The sequence below is a fragment of the Temnothorax nylanderi genome, unplaced genomic scaffold, assembly GCF_030848795.1.
Source record: "Temnothorax nylanderi isolate EJ_2023f unplaced genomic scaffold, tnyl_v1.0 TNYL_tig0472_pilon, whole genome shotgun sequence".
Lineage (NCBI taxonomy): Eukaryota > Metazoa > Arthropoda > Insecta > Hymenoptera > Formicidae > Temnothorax > Temnothorax nylanderi.
In genome coordinates, this window is record NW_027249534.1 from 77501 (window position 1) to 97892 (window position 20392).

At 34.4% G+C, this 20392-nt stretch overlaps 1 protein-coding gene across 3 annotated transcripts in view; it reads right to left on the reverse strand.

Annotated features, from left to right (window-relative positions):
• Nucleotides 1-20107, reverse strand: part of Tp53inp (Tumor protein p53 inducible nuclear protein) — a 22570-nt gene extending 2463 nt beyond the window's left edge. The window contains exons 1-4 of one of the 3 annotated variants that reach the window (XM_071722279.1): nt 19000-20107; nt 4389-4559; nt 1179-1660; nt 1-744 (exon numbers count right to left, since the gene is read on the reverse strand). The exon at nt 1-744 is cut by the window's left edge and continues 2463 nt beyond it. In XM_071722279.1, coding sequence (XP_071578380.1) covers nt 598-744; nt 1179-1660; nt 4389-4539 — 780 coding nt within the window. In that variant the 5' untranslated portion in view covers nt 4540-4559; nt 19000-20107 and the 3' untranslated portion in view covers nt 1-597. Of the gene's footprint in view, nt 745-1178; nt 1661-4388; nt 4560-18724; nt 18935-18974 lie in introns of those variants that run through there. The other 2 variants (XM_071722280.1, XM_071722278.1) reach the window with 2 other exon arrangements.
• Between the last annotated feature and the right edge of the window lie 285 nt (nt 20108-20392).

A 20392-nucleotide genomic window follows, 5' to 3' on the forward strand; every position in this document is an offset into this window, starting at 1 on the left:
TACAAATTTCGTCGACAGAATGCCAGTAGAAATAGAACAGAATGTACTAATAGAATGATGACAAATCGACTGCCGAAACCGAATAGAATGTACCCCATTTCATTATCATTTAAATTTTAAATAATAGATACATTATATTTAAATGATTACGGAATCACAAATTTCGCTTGGTTTCTACTGGCAATCTGTTGACAGAACACGAGTTTGATACCGATCTGTCGCTAAAATATATTGGCAAACTGCTAATACACTGCTAGCACTGCTAATGCCCATATCACACTAGTGATTGGCGATTGCGTTTACGTTTGCGTCTACGTCTTTTGACCAATCAGAACGGAAATCGCGAATCGCAATTGCCAGCAGCTACTTTCTGATTGGGCAAGAGACGTAAACGCAAACATAGACGCAATCGCCAATCGCTAGTGTGATACGAGCATAACACGCTAACACGTGCTCACTGAACTTGCACAATTCTTATAAATATATCGCCCTATTTTTTATCATTGCAACGAAATTTTACCGAGTAACTATTTATATATCGTAGCGTTGGTCATTTTAGGAAGAAGCTTAAGTACATTTTGGCCTGAGATCAGATGACTAGCATTTTCGATTGTTATTGGCGCCACTGTGACGAACACGTAAACGGTCTTGGCGACGAAGTCGCTTGCCTTTTATTTGGCGCGCTTTATTGTTTCTTTCCAGACGGGCTTTCTTCAGGTTCTGAGTCGTGCGCTTCTTTAACACCTGCAAAGACAGAAGGGCAAATATTCAAAAGTATTCAAGAAATGTGAGAATTTACAAACAAAAAGAAATAAAGAATCAAAAGATTCTATGACTTGAACACTTGAATATTTAATAACAATGGTTTAAATCTAAAAAATGTAGAGGCTTTTCTAACTTGGGAAGAAATTAATCATATAGTTACTAAGAATATAAAAACGTGATGGATTTATAATAATAAGAAACTTTTTTAATAGTTTGTTTTTTCGATATATTTGAGATATTAGGTGCTTTCCATTTACATCAAAACTCAGATAAATCTCACTTCTGTCTTTCTTCAACATTCATGTTGAAGAAAGACAGAAGTGAGATTTATCTGAGTTTTGATGTAAATGGAAAGCAACTATTATCAATATTTGTTCTCTTGTCTAACACTTCAGAATTTGGGGAATTCATACCTCTTGAGCTCGTTCCTGAGCAGAATGAAGTTGATTTCCGATTCTAGCTCGGTTATTATTGCTATCAGATGCAGGTAGTTTGTCACTGTGGATGGCTTGCAATTCTGCAACAACTCTGCGTGAAAGTTCATCAATGTTACTTCGATCTGAACTGCTATCTAAAGATGTGGACATGGTGCACAACGTGGACGTGGAGGACGAGAGATCAGCTGGCGATGCCGCAGGGATTTCTTCGAGAACGTCAGCGTTACATAAAACAGTAACATCCTTTTGGCTTTTTGTCCATCCATCCGGTGAGGGGGGCGGAGTATCTGGTGCGACAGGGGGAGATGTCATCGTCCCTGATATGACGGAATAGACGGACATGCTAGGATGTTCTATTAGTAAATTTTCCATAGGTGAGGTTGCCACTTTTACGGGTCCTTCCTGCGTGAACACTGCGGGTGGCATTTCATACCACGGCTCCTCCAGCGTACCCTCAACTGAAACGAAAGGAAAGTGAGCGCGACGACATAATCTTTAATAATCAAAATGATACAAAATATAAAAAGAAAAAAGGTGCTAAAGAAAGGCAATAGAAATTCAAGAATAATACTTGAAAAAATAAGTAAAAGGAAGAAAAAGAAGACAATTAATATATTAAAGTTATGTATATATTAAAAAAAAACATTTTGAAGATTGAGAACGTGTGTAATGTAATATGTGTAATGCCGTAGCAAAAAGAATAATAATTTCCAAAGGAAATCACTCAATTAATACAAACTAGAACTTACAATTATCATCGCGTATAAAAATTAGTAGATGTTTATCATCTAGCTATAAGTATTATATAATAATAGTGTGTGTGTGTATGTGTGTGTATGAAATGGCGGCCAGCTATATTTAAGGACACACCCGTTTGTCAATATTATTACTCTATAGTCATTTATGTTATGTTCTAGTTAGTCTCAATTCAAAATAAAGGTGCGATTGTAAACATTATAGATATCTCTGGCAGAAACATTCTATCCCCAGTTATTTCCGAGCTTTACTAGAGGAACAGTGTAGAAGTTAAATCTGTGAGAGGCATTTGTTTAAGGACAGTGAGTTTCTAGTAGCAATTAAATTAAAAATTTATTGTTGTAATTCTTGTACCTAAAGTGTTCATACCTTAAATTTTTTAATAATAGGCTTATACATATAATGGGAGAAGGAAAAAATTTGACTGAAGTAGAGCGAATGCAAGTTTAAACCCTCTGAAATGAGAAACTGTCGATTAGAAAAATTGCGGAGCGATTAAAGATTTCCAGAACTGCAGTCCATCTGCTCTTGAAGCGTTTGCCAAAATTGGAACCTGGAAGTATAAAACGCATGGTTGTCTACGAAAAAGACGACCTCGAAAAACGACTGAACGCGAGGATCATATACTGACGAGGCTAATCGTCATAAAACCACTACCGATATTAAACATAAATTTATAGAAAAAACTGGCATTGAACTTAGTCATTCTTCGAACGATTAGACGTCATCTAAATGAATTTGGGTTGGAATGGAATGTGTGTGTCGAGCGAAACCATTACTATCTGGAAAAAAGCTCGGCTCGCTTTCGCAAAGAAGTATCGTCATTATTTGTTTCGAGATTGGGTTAAGGTTATTTTCACTGATGAATCAAAGTTCATTCGTCTTGGATCTGACGGAAAGACGTTCGAAGACGCCTTGGTGAAGAATTTACTCAGCGATGCAAACCGAGGTCAAAGAAGGAAGTGGCTCCCATGATGGTGTGGTGGCAATGACGCGGTCAGAAACAGGTCCGATTCATCGCATAGAAGGTATTATGGATCAGCACGTGTATGTTGATATTCTCAACCGCGTTTTTCTTTCATTTGAGAAAAAATTAAGGCGCCTAGAACCTATAATAGTCCAAAAAATCACACATCATCTGAGAACTACAAAAGGGGTCTAAAAAATCGGTTGCATCATGAAAAGTATTCTTTGTAGTTCTCAGATGATGTGTGATTTTTGGGGGATTTTTAATTCCATTTTAAATGGCGGAAAAAAATCACGGGCGCAACATTAAAAAAACGATGAAATCGAGGGTTTTCGGGATCCGAGTCTCGGACTATGACGGCGCGTGCAAGCTAAATGACTGACTTGACGATAAATGTTGTTCAGATCATTATTATAGATAATTTTACGCTCTACAAAAAAGGTACGTATAGTTAGTTACCCTATCTTGCTTAGTTTTCGAGATATTTGAGAAAAAATAAAAAAATCGCATTTTTTGTTGATAATATTGTTAATAACTTTTTATTGCGCGCTAATTTTGCGAAGCAAAATAAATTCCACTTATAGCACCTCAAATCAAAGCGATTCATGGTGGTTGCAACCTGGGAAGATTAATTGGAAGGTTCGATGTCTAATATGACTGGCCTACGAGATGCGCTGCATTAATTGATTGCATGCCAGGTCGCCTCGATGCAGTCATAGTCGCAAAAGGTCGTGCTACTAAATATCTAATTATTTGTGCTACTAAATATTAATGATTTCTATCTCCTTTAAAAGTTGTCAGTTATTATGTGTAAAATGTATAGTTATTTTTGTATCCGGATTACATTTCACAAATAATTAGATATGTATTAATTTATAATAATTAATAGTCGTTGGACTTAACTGACTAAATTCAATATTCATTGTGTGCTCTTTCTATACAAGAAGTTGTTATTCAAGAAATGTTTATCTATTTGCAATAAAATTGAATAATTTGTATGCAACAGACACGTCCTTAATTAGCTGGCTGCCACTAATGTATGTTTATATTTGATATATTACTAACATAAGAATCTCTTGTGTAATCGTCATTTAATAGATTCCGTTTGCACTAAAAATTACAGAAATTATTCTAAATATCGTCACGTTAAGTGTCTCACCCTGTATATTAAAATGAAAACAAAATCTCTAGAGGCATTTTCTAAATTAACAATAGAGGCGGTTTAATGATGCATGTGTTTCCATGTTAAAGATACAATCATGATTATCTACTTAAATTCTTATCCAATTAAAATTTATTTAATAAATTTAATTTATATTAAATTATAATATATAATATTTAATTTATTAAATTATATTTAAAGTTTAGTCGTATTATAGAATCTCTTTTCTTGCTCCACCTATGTTTCTCTTTCTCATACATAGTTAAAAATAAATTACTAAAAACAACGATAAATTATGTACCAGTTCGGTCAATGAGGATCCATTCATCGTCCTCGACTTCCACTTGCCTGAATCTCCGCATGATCCCCCGGGTTCGAGGATCTTCTTCAAGCGAATCTTGCGTGCCAGAATAGTTACTTCCGAACAAGTAACCGACAAAGTTGCCCAACATTTTGTTATCGTGTTCAATGCCTGTGACATATATAGAAAAAAACGTATAGATAAATAAATTTTAAAATTAAAGATTTAATACCGAAATATTTAAAACCGAGATTAGCAATTCTATAGCGATATACGCATATATTGTATGTATATACACACACACACACACACACACACACACACACGCACGCACGCTCCGTACACGCACACGCACACGCACACGCACACGCTCACGCACGCACGAACGCACGCGCACGTGCACACACACACACACACACACACACACACACACACACACACACACACACCAGGGTGTTTTTAAATATCCATTTTTAATGTCGTAGGCGAATATCTCGAAAAATATGGAAGATACGGAAAAATGTTTCAGACAAAAGTTGCATGGTTTGACGAAGGCCACATGATGAAAATATGGACTTGACCTTCAGTGACCTTTTCAAGGCCAGGTCAATGTGATCAAATGCTTTCTTAAATGTAACTCCCCATTTTTTATTGCATACTCTTGTAGCCCTTGTCAAGACGGTTTCAAAACACTATAATGAAGCTCTTTCGTTAAGAATTTCCTGATATAGTGCTCGATAAATTAAGTTTCCTTTAGCTGCGGCGTATATACCGGAGTTACCCTATATATGTATACAGAAGAAATTAAATTATTATGATTTATACAAATAACTGTCACAAATATACGGTGGCAAATAGACGATTGTGATCTCATGGTTTGGGTCGCAATAGGATATAATAGATTGATATTGCATTCATAAGACGCCAAATAAAAAATTTGTTCTTTTAAAAGAATAATATCACAATGCATAAAATTGTAAAAGAATTCTTTCTAAAAGAAGATATATCTTAGAACGATTGGCACGTTTTTGAAATGCAAACATTGAAAATTGTTAGGAAAAGTTGGTTCGAGAAATATATTGTAGAATTCAATTTCAACATATATTAATAAAATAAAGAGGTAAAGGAAATTGAATAATAGAAACAAATAGAAATATTTAATACATAATAGAAATTTTTTAATACAAAAAATATTCAAAAACTTTATAGATCAGTGTCAAAACGAATAAAGAAATACTGGAAAACAAAAGAAACATAATCCTCTTATAAAAGCGGTATGAAACTCTGGAGTTGGCCGAATCGCGTTTGCAATTGTTGCCGTGTTATTGCAAACGTGATTGGTCGTCTCGATTCAGTCGATTGATCGAGTGTACAAATGTTTTTGGCATAGATAATAACAAATAAAAAAACATCTCAAGGCGCGCGCTTTTTCCGCGATGCCGATTGGTTCTCTCGCTGCGCTTACTTCACGAGCAGCTGTCATCGTATATTTTGACAGTTGTGTGTATCAAGGAATTAATAGTATAATAGTAATAGTATAATGTTAAAGCTAAATAGCGCGCGCGAAGCGCGCGTTTGTGATGTCTAGTATATCATTGAAATAAAGAGTTATTCTGTTCAGCAATATTTATTTGGTTTATAATCAATAACTCCAATAAATAATTTTTCAAATACGCTATAATTTTGTTTTTTTATAACGACTCATTTTTTTAAAATAAATATATAGGGAAGACCGGGGCAAACTTGCTTATGTTGACACTAGGCTTTTTGCCAATTTAAATTTATCGTAGAAACTTGTCTTTCCTACTGTAAATGCGTCTTTACGTGCCAGTGTTGCCAAAGGAATTTGGTGACATTTTGAGTTATGGTATAATTTCTAGCGCGACATAAGCGTTTTCGATGGTGAAAAGTAATTTTTCTGATCTCTCGAAAATTTCTACTCTTTCATCGTGCTTTACTCTTGCGAACTTACAGGGGTAATTGATTTTGATGGGAAATTTAATGCTCTATACAAATTCGATAATCGTTTTTGCATATTTTCAAAATTTTCATGTTTTTAAAGTGACAAAAGTAAAAAACAACGTCCGGGGCAAAGTCGACACCACGCCGTTTCGTCGGCTTTCAATAACAAACGATGCTTGTCATGCAGCCGTATGGCTCAAATGTGTGCGCACGTCTGATTGCTAGTTTATCTGCATTAATTGTTTTTCGCACATGAGTTTAGATGATAACTGAAAATTCAACAATTTTTGTTCTCATTATTTCCAATTATCGTTTTACTTTATTCCAAATTTTTGTACTTTCTAAATACACGATAAACAATGTATTTCCATTTTCAGATAATAAAAAAATAATATAAAAATTAAGTCAAAGGACCCTCGAAATTAAAAATATAAATTGGAAAAAAGGCTGTAAGGGTCGGACGCGGTTCTTAGTGCGTAGTATCAGTATCACTGATTTATTACTCAAGTTTTACATCCATCCGTACGTTTCGGCTCCAATTTGAGGCTGTACCTCCTAACTCTATTGACACAATACTACAGGTATTTAATTTGTATCACCCTAGGTTACAGTTTACCATTGAAATAGGAGGTGACAAATTAAACTTTTTAGATTTAACGATGATTAAAAACAACAACGTTCTAGAATTTGATTGGTTTCACAAACCGACGTTTTCAGGCCGTTTTCTTAATTTCATGCCGACCACCCTATTTCCCAAAAAGAGGCACAGTTATGGGCATGGTTGATAGGGCATTTTTATTATCACATCCGAAATATTATTTAAAAAATATAAAATTCATAATAGACACTCTCTTACAGAACGACTACCCGTTAACATTCATTTTTAACACAATTAATACTAGAATTAAATCTCTGCTTAATAAATGTACTCGAAAACAGAATAAACCTCCACCTACGAATGAAGAGAGACAACGCACATGGTTCACAGTACCATATGTCTCTAATATATCGGAAAAATTTAAAAGTGTTGTTACAGATCTTAATGTTAACTTGTCGTTTTATAGTTTGAATAAACTTAAGAATTTTATTAAAGTGCAGAAGGATATTCTCCCTATCCAATCAAATAAAAATGTTGTGTATAAAATATCATGTAAAAATTGCGACGCTTCATATGTTGGTCAGATGATGAGGCAATTATAAAACGAGAATTTCTGAAAATCGCAATCATATTCACAGAAATACAACAACTCATTCTGTCATTACCGAACATAGAATTAATTTCGATCACGAATTTGATTGGGAGAACGTTGAAATCTTAGATAGGGAAAAATTTTTAGCAAAGCGACTTGTTTCAGAGATGTCACATATTAAGCTACAAAAAAATAGTCTCAACTCCCAAACTGATACAGAGTTTTTGCACCATGCATACGTGTCTATCTTAAATAAATTGTAAACCATGTCCATAAACATTTTGTCTTTCGTCAGATCACGTGTTATTGTTTATATATTGAATATTTATTAGTTTTATTTCTTATACTTGTTTGACCTACACTTTTATAATTTATTTTACTGATACTTTGACTTAAGACATGCCCCTTCTTGTAATACCGAATTATATCATTGTTGTGCGTCGTGTCGACAGGATCTTCGGATCTCTTAGTACAGATTATACTTTTACCAGATGTTCATACCATATATTTATATCTGCTTCGTTCGACTTGTTTTGATGTATTCGTTCTCTAGACTACTTGGTGAGTTACCTTAGATTTTTTAATAAATACCTTTTGTAACAATGAAATTATTTTTACAGATAGGGATCTTTTAGTCTTATTATGTTTTCAATTTTGTTTCTTGAAATCTCCAATCAGGAAACTCACCACGTTGGAACGGAGAACTTTTTAATTTATTTTTTAATATTATACCGCTGAAGATGGCTCAAATTGGAGCCGAAACGTACGGATGGATGTAAAACTTGAGTAATAAATCAGTGATACTGATACTACGCACTAAGAACCGTCTCCGACCCTTACAGCCTTTTTGTCCAATTTATATAAAAAAATAAGTTCCAGATTAAATTGTGTCAATCAGGCAAAGTGTCGTGTTTGCCCCGGCATTTTAAAATTTGGTCTTCGCGTCACTTTTCCTTTCCTGGAGGCAAAACAAAGCGACGTACAACAAAACTTCCTTAAGCAATTTTGTACCTAAAGGAACTCTTTAAATGTGTACCATTGAATTCGCTTGAAAATTTTAATTAATTGTTGAAAATTGCCTATAAAAAAATTGTGTCGAGTTTGCCCCGGTCTTCACTAACTATTAAAAACATTTTTTTTGTTTATAACTAGCTCTAGTAACTTTTTTTTTAATATACACGGAAAAACGGCTGAGGTTGAGACAACTAAAATTAAATTGTTGACGTACGAATTGTTGGGGCATCCAGATTGTTTTGTGTCTCAACATTCACTATGTTTATGTGTACCAAATGCACATAGTTGCCTCCACTACTTTTCTATAGATGAGCCCGTGTGGTTGTGACAACCATATCATAGTTGCCGCACCGCCGCGCCAGCGTTGGCATCAGTTCTTTATGCCACATCAATGTGGGTGTGACAAGCACAGATATGGGTGTCCCAAATATTACTATTTATTGTGGTTGTGGCAACCACAATTCTGCATCTGGTAACCATATCGATTTTTCCATATACACGGAGAAAAAGTTACAGTTGCTACAACAGAATAATAATGTTAATTTTCGCTCATCCATACAAAAGGGTTATGGAAACTATTGTACTCTGGAAGTGACCTATATGGTTGCCCCAACCTTAGTGAGGATAGCTGCTATATGGATGTTACAACCATAATATATGGATGTTACAACCGTAATGATTATGTGTAGGTACGGTTCCTGCAACCATAGTTATATATATGGGGCATTCTCCGTGAAATCAGACACCCCCCCTGTCCAAAAATTGGGGTCACCTAAAAAATTCTTTTGGGGCTCATTTTATAGCTACACATATGTAGTTTTAGTTGAGCTGTGGCCTTTTGAAAAATCAACATGGCGGACCCCAATATGGTGGCCGAAGTCTGCGGGTAACGAGGTACGACAGATGAAATCGTTACTTGGAAGTTATAGACTGTCATAGAAAAATGTGTTAATGTGTTTATTTAGTAGTTAGCATTGAATCCATGGAAAAAATAAATTTTTAGTTTGTCCAAAACCAATATGGCGGCCAAATTATCCGTGAAATGCTAAAAAATAACTATTTCGTTCTTTAAAAATTACAAACTGCGTTCAATTTTCATGAAAATTTATATTATGATACATTTTAAGATGTTGATCATAAATTAACAATTGGGACGTCGTATTTGAATATAACGAAACCCAATATGGCGGCTGTATATTCGAAAAATGCTAAAAAATAATGACGTCGATATTCAAATCATACAAACTCTTTCCAATTACACATTTTGTTGCTTGCGATTTGTTAAGTGTTCCTAGGTAATTGTGAGGTGCAGAATCCAAGTATACCGTCAGATTTGTGGTCTATCAGATCTAGTTTACGAGATACGGCATATATGCCTTAGTATCTGAATAAGTCCATAAACCGATAAAAAATCATCTCATTTGTTAACTTAAGTACATTTCTGGTTACACTGGTCAACAAAATATGAACTTTTTCTCTATTTTGACATTGAATAAGTAAGTGAAGGCAAGACAGGTAGTTTTTCGAGCCAGTGAAGTCAAGAGAGACAGACTGTCCAGCCAGTGAAGGCAGGAGAGACAGATTGTCCGGCCAGTAAAGGCAGGAGAGACAGACTGTCCGGCCAGTGAAGGCAGGAGAGACAGATTGTCCGGCCAGTGAAGGCAAGAGAGACAGACTGTCCAGCCAGTGAAGGCAGGAGAGACAGATTGTCCGGCCAGTGAAGGCAGGAGAGACAGATTGTCCGGCCAGTGAAGGCAAGAGAGACAGACTGTCCAGCCAGTGAAGGCAGGAGAGACAGATTGTCCGGCCAGTGAAGGCAGGAGAGACAGATTGTCCGGCCAGTGAAGGCAGGAGAGACAGATTGTCCGGCCACAAATAACACAAGTTTGTAAGTTTGAAAAAACAATCACTGTTTTAATCTGTTTTTTCAAAATCTAGCGGCCATATTTGATCAACCACGTTCAAATTTTGTCACCGCAATAACGAAATCATAGTCAAAAATAAAAAAATAATGAAAATTCTTAAAAATTTGAAAAAGTAAATAAAAAAAAGCAATTAAAAAATACCGTAACACTCAAATTAATAATAATTAGAACGAGTTTGTATGATTTGAATATCGACGTCATTATTTTTTAGCATTTTTCGAATATACAGCCGCCATATTGGGTTTCGTTATATTCAAATACGACGTCCCAATTGTTAATTTATGATCAACATCTTAAAATGTATCATGATATAAATTTTCATGAAAATTGAACGCAGTTTGTAATTTTTAAAGAACGAAATAGTTATTTTTTAGCATTTCACGGATAATTTGGCCGCCATATTGGTTTTGGACAAACTAAAAATTTATTTTTTCCATGGATTCAATGCTAACTACTAAATAAACACATTAACACATTTTTCTATGACAGTCTATAACTTCGAAGTAACGATTTCATCTGTCGTACCTCGTTACCCGCAGGCTTCGGCCACCATATTGGGGTCCGCCATGTTGATTTTTCAAAAGGCCACAGCTCAACTAAAACTACATATGTGTAGCTATAAAATGAGCCCCAAAAGAATTTTTTAGGTGACCCCAATTTTTGGACAGGGGGGGTGTCTGATTTCACGGAGAATGCCCCATATATATATATATATATATATATATTAGGGTGGTCCTTATTTACTCGACAAAAAAATTTTTTTTAAATTTTTTTTGCGGCCCCTCCCCAGAATGTTTCCAATTCGCAAAAAAATAATTCCTGCCAAAGAGCTCAGCTCGATTGGATAACGGAAACCCGTGCCTTCGAATTTTTAAACATTTGAGTTCTCTTGTATTAAACTGTTTATTCCATTAACATTGGTTTTTAAAGCGTATTTTCCACAAAAATCCGGCCTAAAGCACTTTTTTTTTTAACATGTGTATCTTGCTTTTCTGTATCGTTTGAGACCTTATACGTCTCATTTAAACAATTAGGTAAATTGTTAATAACTAAAAAATAAAAATAAATAGTTATTGCGTTTATTGCTTGATCAGCTGGAAAGAATTATGTATATGAGCTACAAAAGTTATAGTAGTATGTTTAGAGCCAAAAGAAGAACAAAAATTAAAAGATTTCATGTTTTTATTAAAAACAATACAAGATATTAATTGTATTGAATTAATTATTTAATTTATTGTCCAATCATTATTAAATAATTAATAACATCTGAAGTTCTTGTATAGTTTCAACAAAATTTAATTAAATTTGGAAACAAAATTGTATGTTTTTATAAATATTTTCTTCGAATTTAAATAAATTTTGATGAAAATATTCGTTAAAAAACATGCAATTTTGTTTCCATAAATTTTGTTGAAATTATCCCGAAATTATGTTAAAATTATGTTGAAATTTTGCTGAAATTATACTGAAATTTCGTTGAAATTAGGCTGAAATTAGGCTGAAATTTCACTGAGAAGTGTTCCAAAACGTGGGACAATTTCAGAAAATTTTCAGTAAAATTTCAACAAATTTTTTAGCGAAATTTTTCCACCAGGGATATTTAATTATAAAACACAAAGATATTATCAATTTGCTATCTTTTTATCTTGAATTGTTTACCTATACCACATGATTTGCTAAAAATTGTATTTTTAGAGTGACTTTAACTAAATTCCGATTAACTTTAATCGACAATCAATTCAACCGACAAAATTACAGCTTATACTAGTATAATTTCTAGTTTTATAATTCATTATCTCTATAATCTAATTTTTCTTTTCATGCGTCAAACAACAAAAAATTAATAGTTGTATATTAATATTAGTTCAATATTAATAAAAGACTACTGGTATTATTTGATAAATTACTCGCTAATTAAATTAATTGGAGTTTGATCAAGCTTTCTAGAAAATTTGGAGTACTAAAATTAAGTAAACAGTAAGAGATATATGTATAATAGGAATAAACATTAGAAAACTGCAATCAAATCTTACTATTTTTAACGCCCTACTCTAAATCTCTATATTTTCAATATTTGCGAGAATGTGCTGGTCTTTTACTTCACTCTATTATCACATGATTGAACGACTACGTGAAATGAAAAAGCGAATGAAAAAGAAAACATACCACATGCGTATCTTTCATAATTTTATCAGTCAATAGTGTAGCGCAGCGCAACGACAAAATTGCAGTCTCATTATATGCATATGTTATCAGAATAAAAATTGATAAATCTGAATGATGATGAATCAGAATAAAAATAATCTACAATCAAATTCAAGGGAAACGCCGTTAAACAATCAGGACTGGATCTTAGTTGCCTAATATTATTTGAGTAAATAATATTATTAGGCAATCAAGATTCAATCCTGACCGTTTAACGGCGTTTCCCTTGAATTTGATTGTATATCATACGATCGTATTTTAATTTACTTATTGAAAAATGATTATTCTTCTACTAAGTGCCAACTCTACGATTTTTTACACATCGAGTTTCAATAGTTCTGACCATAGTTCTAAGATTCTTTTACATAGTTCTTGATACTTTTTTGGAAGATTTTCGCGGTTTTTAATTTAAAAAAAAACATACTTTCAATATCAAAGATATTTTAAAAATAACAGAAACGTATGCGCTAATTCTGTTCTGTGAAACGTTACAAATTGATTGATTAAAAGACATGCGATAGCCAATCGATTTGCAACTTTTCTGTAAGAACAGAAATTTGCGCATGTTTCTCTTGCGAGTGAATTCAAGAATCCAGCGTATTAATTTAAAAAAATCAATATGTCGAAAACTATAGTAGCTAGGGCCGTGCGGTTTCCACTTTTGTGATTCAGAACTTTAATTTTTTACCATTTTTTACCAACTTGTTATTTTTAAAATATATTCGATATTAAAAATACGTTTTTTTAAACTAAAAATCGCGGAACTCTTCCAATCAAGTATTAGAACCTATGTAACTATTCAAAAGAACGTTAAAAATATGCTCAGAACTATTGAAACTCGACGTGTAAAAAATCATAAAGTTAGCACTCCCATTTTTCGAAATCACTCTACTCTGTTTCCATTATCATAATGACCTGAACTATTTCTAAAAAGATAGATTATTTCTAAATATTTCCCTTTACACAGCCAGCCCCGATGACCTTGACCTTAACATATGTTGTCAAGGACATGACTCTGAGTAACTCCTCCTTATAACTTAATCGTCGCTCATTGCTTATTTAAAAGTTATGAACAAAAAAAGTTTAAAAAATATACGAGTTTGTGTCAATTCTAAGGGAAGTAATTTGCTGATATGTGTGCTGATGTGTGTGTAGACAGTACACATGTAAGTGGGGGAGGAGCTACCGCCGGGGTGAGTGGGGATGGACCTCGTGGAAAGTTAAAAACCCGAACCGTACAATGATAGACCTTGTTTCGCCCTGTAAGCAGAGGTAGGACGGGGTAGATCGAAGCGAAAGTCATCCCACTCCATCCCGGCCTGCATATAGGGCAAAACAAGGTCTATTATTGTATAGTTTTCAACTTCCTACGCGAACCGAGCTTCACCCCCACCCACCCCTGCCTGTGGGGAAGGGGCGGTAGCCCTTCCCCCACCTATATGTGTACTGTCTATGCACACATATCAGCAAATTACTTCCAAACTTGTAAATTTCTCAAACTTTTTGTTCAACTTTTAAATAAGCAATGGCCGACGATTAAGTTATAAGGAAAAGTTACTCAAGGTCATGTCCATACAACATATGTCAAGATCAAGGTCATCGGAGCTGGTTGTGTAAAGAGAAATATTTACCATTTAAATAAGTTTTGTCCACCTGTTAAATATTTAAATATCAAACAAATCATTTAATTTACTTATAGAGTTGACTTATCACTTTATCAAATGATATTTTTCAACGACTCTCATCCCTCGATTGAAGTACACGGTCACTACTTACGCTGTTTACTCCCGATTCAAATCATATTCTTAGATACTAATGCCCTTTTTCACCAACGTCGTTTAATTTGAACCTAGTTAGTTCAATTCAGTCTTTGTCTTTTTCTAACAGTCTCTCTTAGGGCCAAAGCACAGTCGTAGTCGAGGACGTAAGTAACGCACAAGCTTTGGCGTATCCTGATCTGTCAGGTCGGGAACTACGACCGTCGTACATCGCTACGCCATGTTATGTGCTTTGGCCCTTAGAAACAGACAAAGAGTGAAAGGAACTAAGGTTCAAGTTAAACGACGTTGGTGAAACGGGCATTAGACTTCTCGATTCTAAAATGGATTCTTGGATCCATGCACTTTGACTTGATTCAACTCCACTCTGCTTCTGTCCTTCTCTCTCTTTTTCTTTCTCTTTCTCGCACGCGCGCGTTTATATACACATACCTACACGACACGACACGGCACACACACACACACACACACACACACACACACACACACACACACACACACACACACACACACACACACACACACATTCATATATTGTTGTATAATCTTGACGCGTTTTCGTGGGCGGTTGAGTGAGGCGATCACGACGACCTTGATCTCGAATATGCTTCTGTCTGGCTAAAAGAGCAGAGAGTTCTCTCTCAGTGAATAGTTTTCCTGGCGATAATCACGCGCCAACTGCATAACTATAAGTATCTTAATTGATAAATACATATACCTATGTCTTTCTTTTCTAATCCTAGTCCCTTTCTATTCGAGTAACACAAATCCTCATAATTCCTTCAGATTTAACTCTTTAAAGCTTGCATGCTTGCATTGCGCGATTTGTAATGCACAAACATTGCTGGCCAAACGTTTAAGACCAATCATTGAAAATGTCTACTATGAAATGAAATTAAACTTTATTATATAATTTAACATATTTTTATTATTTTAATCATTGTTTTACAATAAAGTAAAATTTAAAAAAATTATAATAAAATGTTTGAAGGTTCTACAAAAAATATTTTTTACAAGTTAAAAAGAGTATTACAACTCCATTTTGAAAAAAGGTCGTAGTCCATTTTCTTGAAATTAAACAATGCCATGTTAACTATGCTAAATATAATGTCTGTTTACTGTCAAACTAAGAAAAGATATTGAGTAAGCATCAATCGGGATTTTAGTGTTTCACTGGAATATTTTTAAATTGTATATGTGGTCTCAAACTTTTGGCCGGCAATGTATAACTCATTGTGATATATTTACGCAAATGACATTTTTAATTTATACAATTAGTGTTTCGATTTTTTAACTTCGACATAGATAATGTAAAAATAACTTCGATCGAGGAAAATTCTCTGGGAGAAGACTCTTTTAGTCAGAGAAAAGCAAATTCAAGATCAAGGTCGTGATCTTCTCACTCACTTGCCTATAAAAGCGCATTGAGATTATATAGTTTCTTTTAGAAAAATATTAGAAACAAAGTTTTATTCTAGCAATATAAACGTGATTATTGTTCACAATATGAACATGATCATTGGAAATGTTATTATCTTAATATATTTGGCAATTTGTTTCATAGTTTCCAAGTATAGTGTAAAATAAATTTACACTATATACTCATTTTATTTCGTTTAGTTTATTAAAAAACCCTTCTTTTCTTTTTTTATTTGGAAAACATTAATGATTCGACTTTAAAGATATATATAAAAAAATAATTATTACAACAAAATAGAGTTACTTCATATATTAAAATGTCATAAATTTTTAACAATTTGTATTAATTAATAGCCTTATTGTTATTTTAGTTATTACTTTTTAAGGTAAGCATGCACAGTATGATTATTTTTAGATCAATTGCGAACAAGTTCAAGAGCAGAAATGAACACATTCATGATATTCTAGTAATATGTTCAAAGAAGAACTAAAGCCCGTATCAGACTACGGATTGGGATTGAGATTGGATTGAAATTTAATCAATCAGAATAGAGAAAACTGATCTGAAGTTTAGTGAACTTTGCTTTGATTGGTCAAATTTCAATCCAATCTCAATCCCAATCCGTAGTCTAATACGGGCTTTAGAAAACATGAAAATACACAGATGAAGAAGTGCAAAAAGTTAAAAAAAATGTAAATTAGGTAAAATAGATTCAAATAAATTTAAATGTAGATATATAAGCTTGCAGAATCCACGATCAAACGCAAACAGTGACAGTTCTAAAATCCCTTATATATCACGGCATATTACAAATCGCATTTCCTAAACAATCGTAATTACTGACTTTTATGACAACCACGTTTGTGTGGCTGTCAGAGACGACAGAATTACAAATTGCATAATTTATCTTTGCCATGACATCATCCTGGCTTATTCCACAATTGGCTGAATGACTTACATCATTCTGGGCTCGGAATTATTACTCGACTAGCAATGCTAGAATTAAAATGTACCCGATCACCCTCGTTTTTTGAGGCCCTGTATTTATGTACCTCATGTGTGTGGCAAACGTTCAATTAAAGCAAGACTCAAGCACTCGACAAGGAAATTGTGTAATAAAAACATGAAATAAAATGTAATCGATGAATTTGCGACTCGCTTTCTTATCTTAATTATCTTTGTTGCTTCCATCATACTGATCCCCTTCTAACTAGTTTGCTTTTCCTTTTTTCCGAGACTTTTATATATTACGAAAAATTCTTCAGCAAAAACACGACGGATAGGGTAATAAAGGGTAATTATTTACAAAAGGGACATCCTCCCCGATGACCTTGACCTTGACATATGTTATCAAGGTCACCCTCCTGAGTGACCTTCAGAAGGTTTTAGCCGGCGGTCATTGTTTATTAAAAAGTTATAAACGAAAAAAGTTTAAAAAATATAGCAGCAAATATATATGTCGAAATAGTTCACGCATGCACTTTTCACGCGAGACGAGTTGTCACGTGGGTTCGTGGCGCGCTTTACAAGCTCGTTTATTGTAAATCGCTACAAATATTCACACAGATGATCGACTAACTTTATCTTCTTTAATAACACCTCTACTTAAACGAGCTTGTAAAGCGCGCCACGAACCCATGTGGCACCTCGTTTCGCGTGGAAAGTGTGGCAGTCCTTATTTGTTTACTTTTGAAATTCTTCATATATTTCCAACACAGAATATTTATCATTCGCTTAGGGATCATCAGAGCGTATAAAAGTTTCGAAACGTGAACAATAATGAAACTAAACGAATTTCTAAGTATCTGTCACGATTCTAATCTACTTCTTGATTTTTTATGTGATCGTGACAACTCGTCTCGCGTGAAAAGTGCATGCGTGAACTATTTCGACATATATATTTGCTGCTATATTTTTCAAACTTTTTTCGTTTATAACTTTTTAATAAACAATGACCGCCGGCTAAAACCTTCTGAAGATCACTCAGGAGGGTGACCTTGATAACATATGTCAAGGTCAAGGTCATCGGGGAGGATGTCCCTTTTGTAAATAATTACCAGATTTTGCTTTTTGTTTTTTTCGAATTTTCTAAAACTGTAATCTTGTAAAGTTATAGTGCACGATGAGAAAATCCGTCAATCATACATTTTAAAATAATCCTCCTCCTTGCATTATCCTGATTAATTGTCTTACTTTTCCGTTTTATAATAAATTATAACAAATAGATTTTGCCGCAGAATAACTTTTCTTTTTCCGAGTTTTGTCGTTTTCTAGATACTTTTTTAAAATTTCAGGATAAACGATTGCACACAGCTGATGTAATAGTAATTTTACAAAAATTTGGAAGCACTTTTGTAATTGCCTTCTTTATTTCCGGTATTCCAATCTATCGTTCGTGTTTTGAATTTCCACATCATACAAATAAACACACACACACACATCACATCACATCACATCGTCATGAAACAGTTCGCTATACGATATGATAAAATAAACAAATTCGTCGTCAGGCTGTCCCTAGTACTTTATTTGCTCTCGCGTATGAAAGCTTTGTTTTCCATTCTTTTTCAAACTTCCCTCACTTTCTCGCATATCTTATATGCAGTATAGCTTTAACAAACGAGGCACTACAGAACCAGGAAGAATCACTTTTAACAGTGGCCTATTCTGTAATTCTTAACAACAGTTTCGTTATCGTTATATTCTCGTTGCGCAGCTTTTTTACCATATATAATATCTGCGCAACGCAAATATAGCGATAACGAAACTGTCATTAAGAGTTACAGAATAGGCCCACAAGGATTCGTCTTATGTACTTATAGTTTATACGACCGATAGTTGCCTTTTTTTCTCCGGAGTTCCTTACGCGCGTCACTCGGTGCGTCAATGATCACTGTGACAAATGCGCGTGCGAGAATGGTTGTATAGATTAAAGCACCAACCATGGAAGAATCATCGTCTCGTCGACGTTTTCGTTGGTTATGTGAAGCGTATCAGCTTTAAAACGCCGTGGTCAACGCAAATATTGAGGAAAGTGACGCTTAATGTTGCAACGATGTAAGAAGAGAAAACAGAAAGGGACAAAGAATCACCGAAAAAGCAAAGAGATCCACTCGCCTGAACAGTTTCACGTTTGAGGAGCCGTGGTAGCAACTGCTTGCCGTCAGCTGATCTCGGCTGTTGGCTGGCTGGCTGGATGGCTGGCTAGGCGACCCGAGTCCAATGACGAGAGGTTGTGTGGGGGTGAAAGGCGGTTGGCGATGAGGATAGCGAGACGGAAGGGAAGAATTTCCCACGAGATGGTAGAGGAGAGAAGAGAGGCGTGTGCGAGGGAGTTAGACGTGGCGGAGTGAGACAGAAACGAGTTGGCCGTACGAAAGGACGCGAGAGTGAGATCTCGATAAAACAGGGGAACGAGGCGGAAGGGGAATTACCGTGGAACAGAGACGGGGAGGGACGCGGATACTGCGAGGGCGAGTGTAACGTACGGGGCTGGGGGAAAGATAATGTCGGCGTGGTGGGGTGTCCCGTAGAGCGACGACAGGGGTGTATTTGATGAAGGTGCTGGATATGGATCCGCGCGGTCGATACGTTGCGTTGGAATAATGATTTTCTCCTCCAGAAATGCCGATTCTAATTGTTTTTAGATTCGAAACAATAAGAAGTATCAGGGTATTCAGAAGTATTCTCATCTTATTTAATCGTCATCTGCGTTATTTTATCTTGATTTAGAATTTGACGACAGAGTTGTATTTTACATTTATATCTAATATGCATACGTTTCTTATATTTCTGACATGATAATTTTGCTCAATATTTCAACAGTTTTCAAATTTTTGTAACAAATTTTTTCAAATTATTTTGATAATATCTCGTATATGTTCTCACGTTGAATTATCAATTTGTTCGAGAAGTTGCTGCGAATTTATTTTGTAATGTAATTAATTACTTTCACAGAAAGTTTTAATCTCATTTCTCCCCTTCTTTTCTCACAAATTTTGCAATTATTGTGTTCGTGTATTGCAAAAAACATTTTTATTGTTTATTTTTAGACAAAAGTCGGAAATCAATGTTCAAAATATTATTTGTAATATTCTTATACAAATTCTTATATCTTTCTAAAAATAACAAGTTTTAAGTTTTAAAATTTAAAATAAATTATAGCTCTTTTATGACTTCTTGACTTCCTTGGATTCTTAAAATCACGTTAAACTTATAAATATTCAAATTTCTTTTTACCTCTTGGCCTGATGTCTTTCCTTTGCATTTTTAATTTTCCCGTAAATTCCACTGATTGTTATATTTATCACATACCTTTCTTACATTCGTATGTGTGGAGCTTTCGATTTTGCAGGATATGGTCGTTATCAATGATCAGATTTATTATTAGAGCACATATGCTAAGCCGACCTAAGCAAACAATTAAGTACGAAAGAAACTTTAAATCTCTTTCGTAGATAACTTTCATTAAAATTATTTCTACGAATTCTATTGCGATTATAACACATGT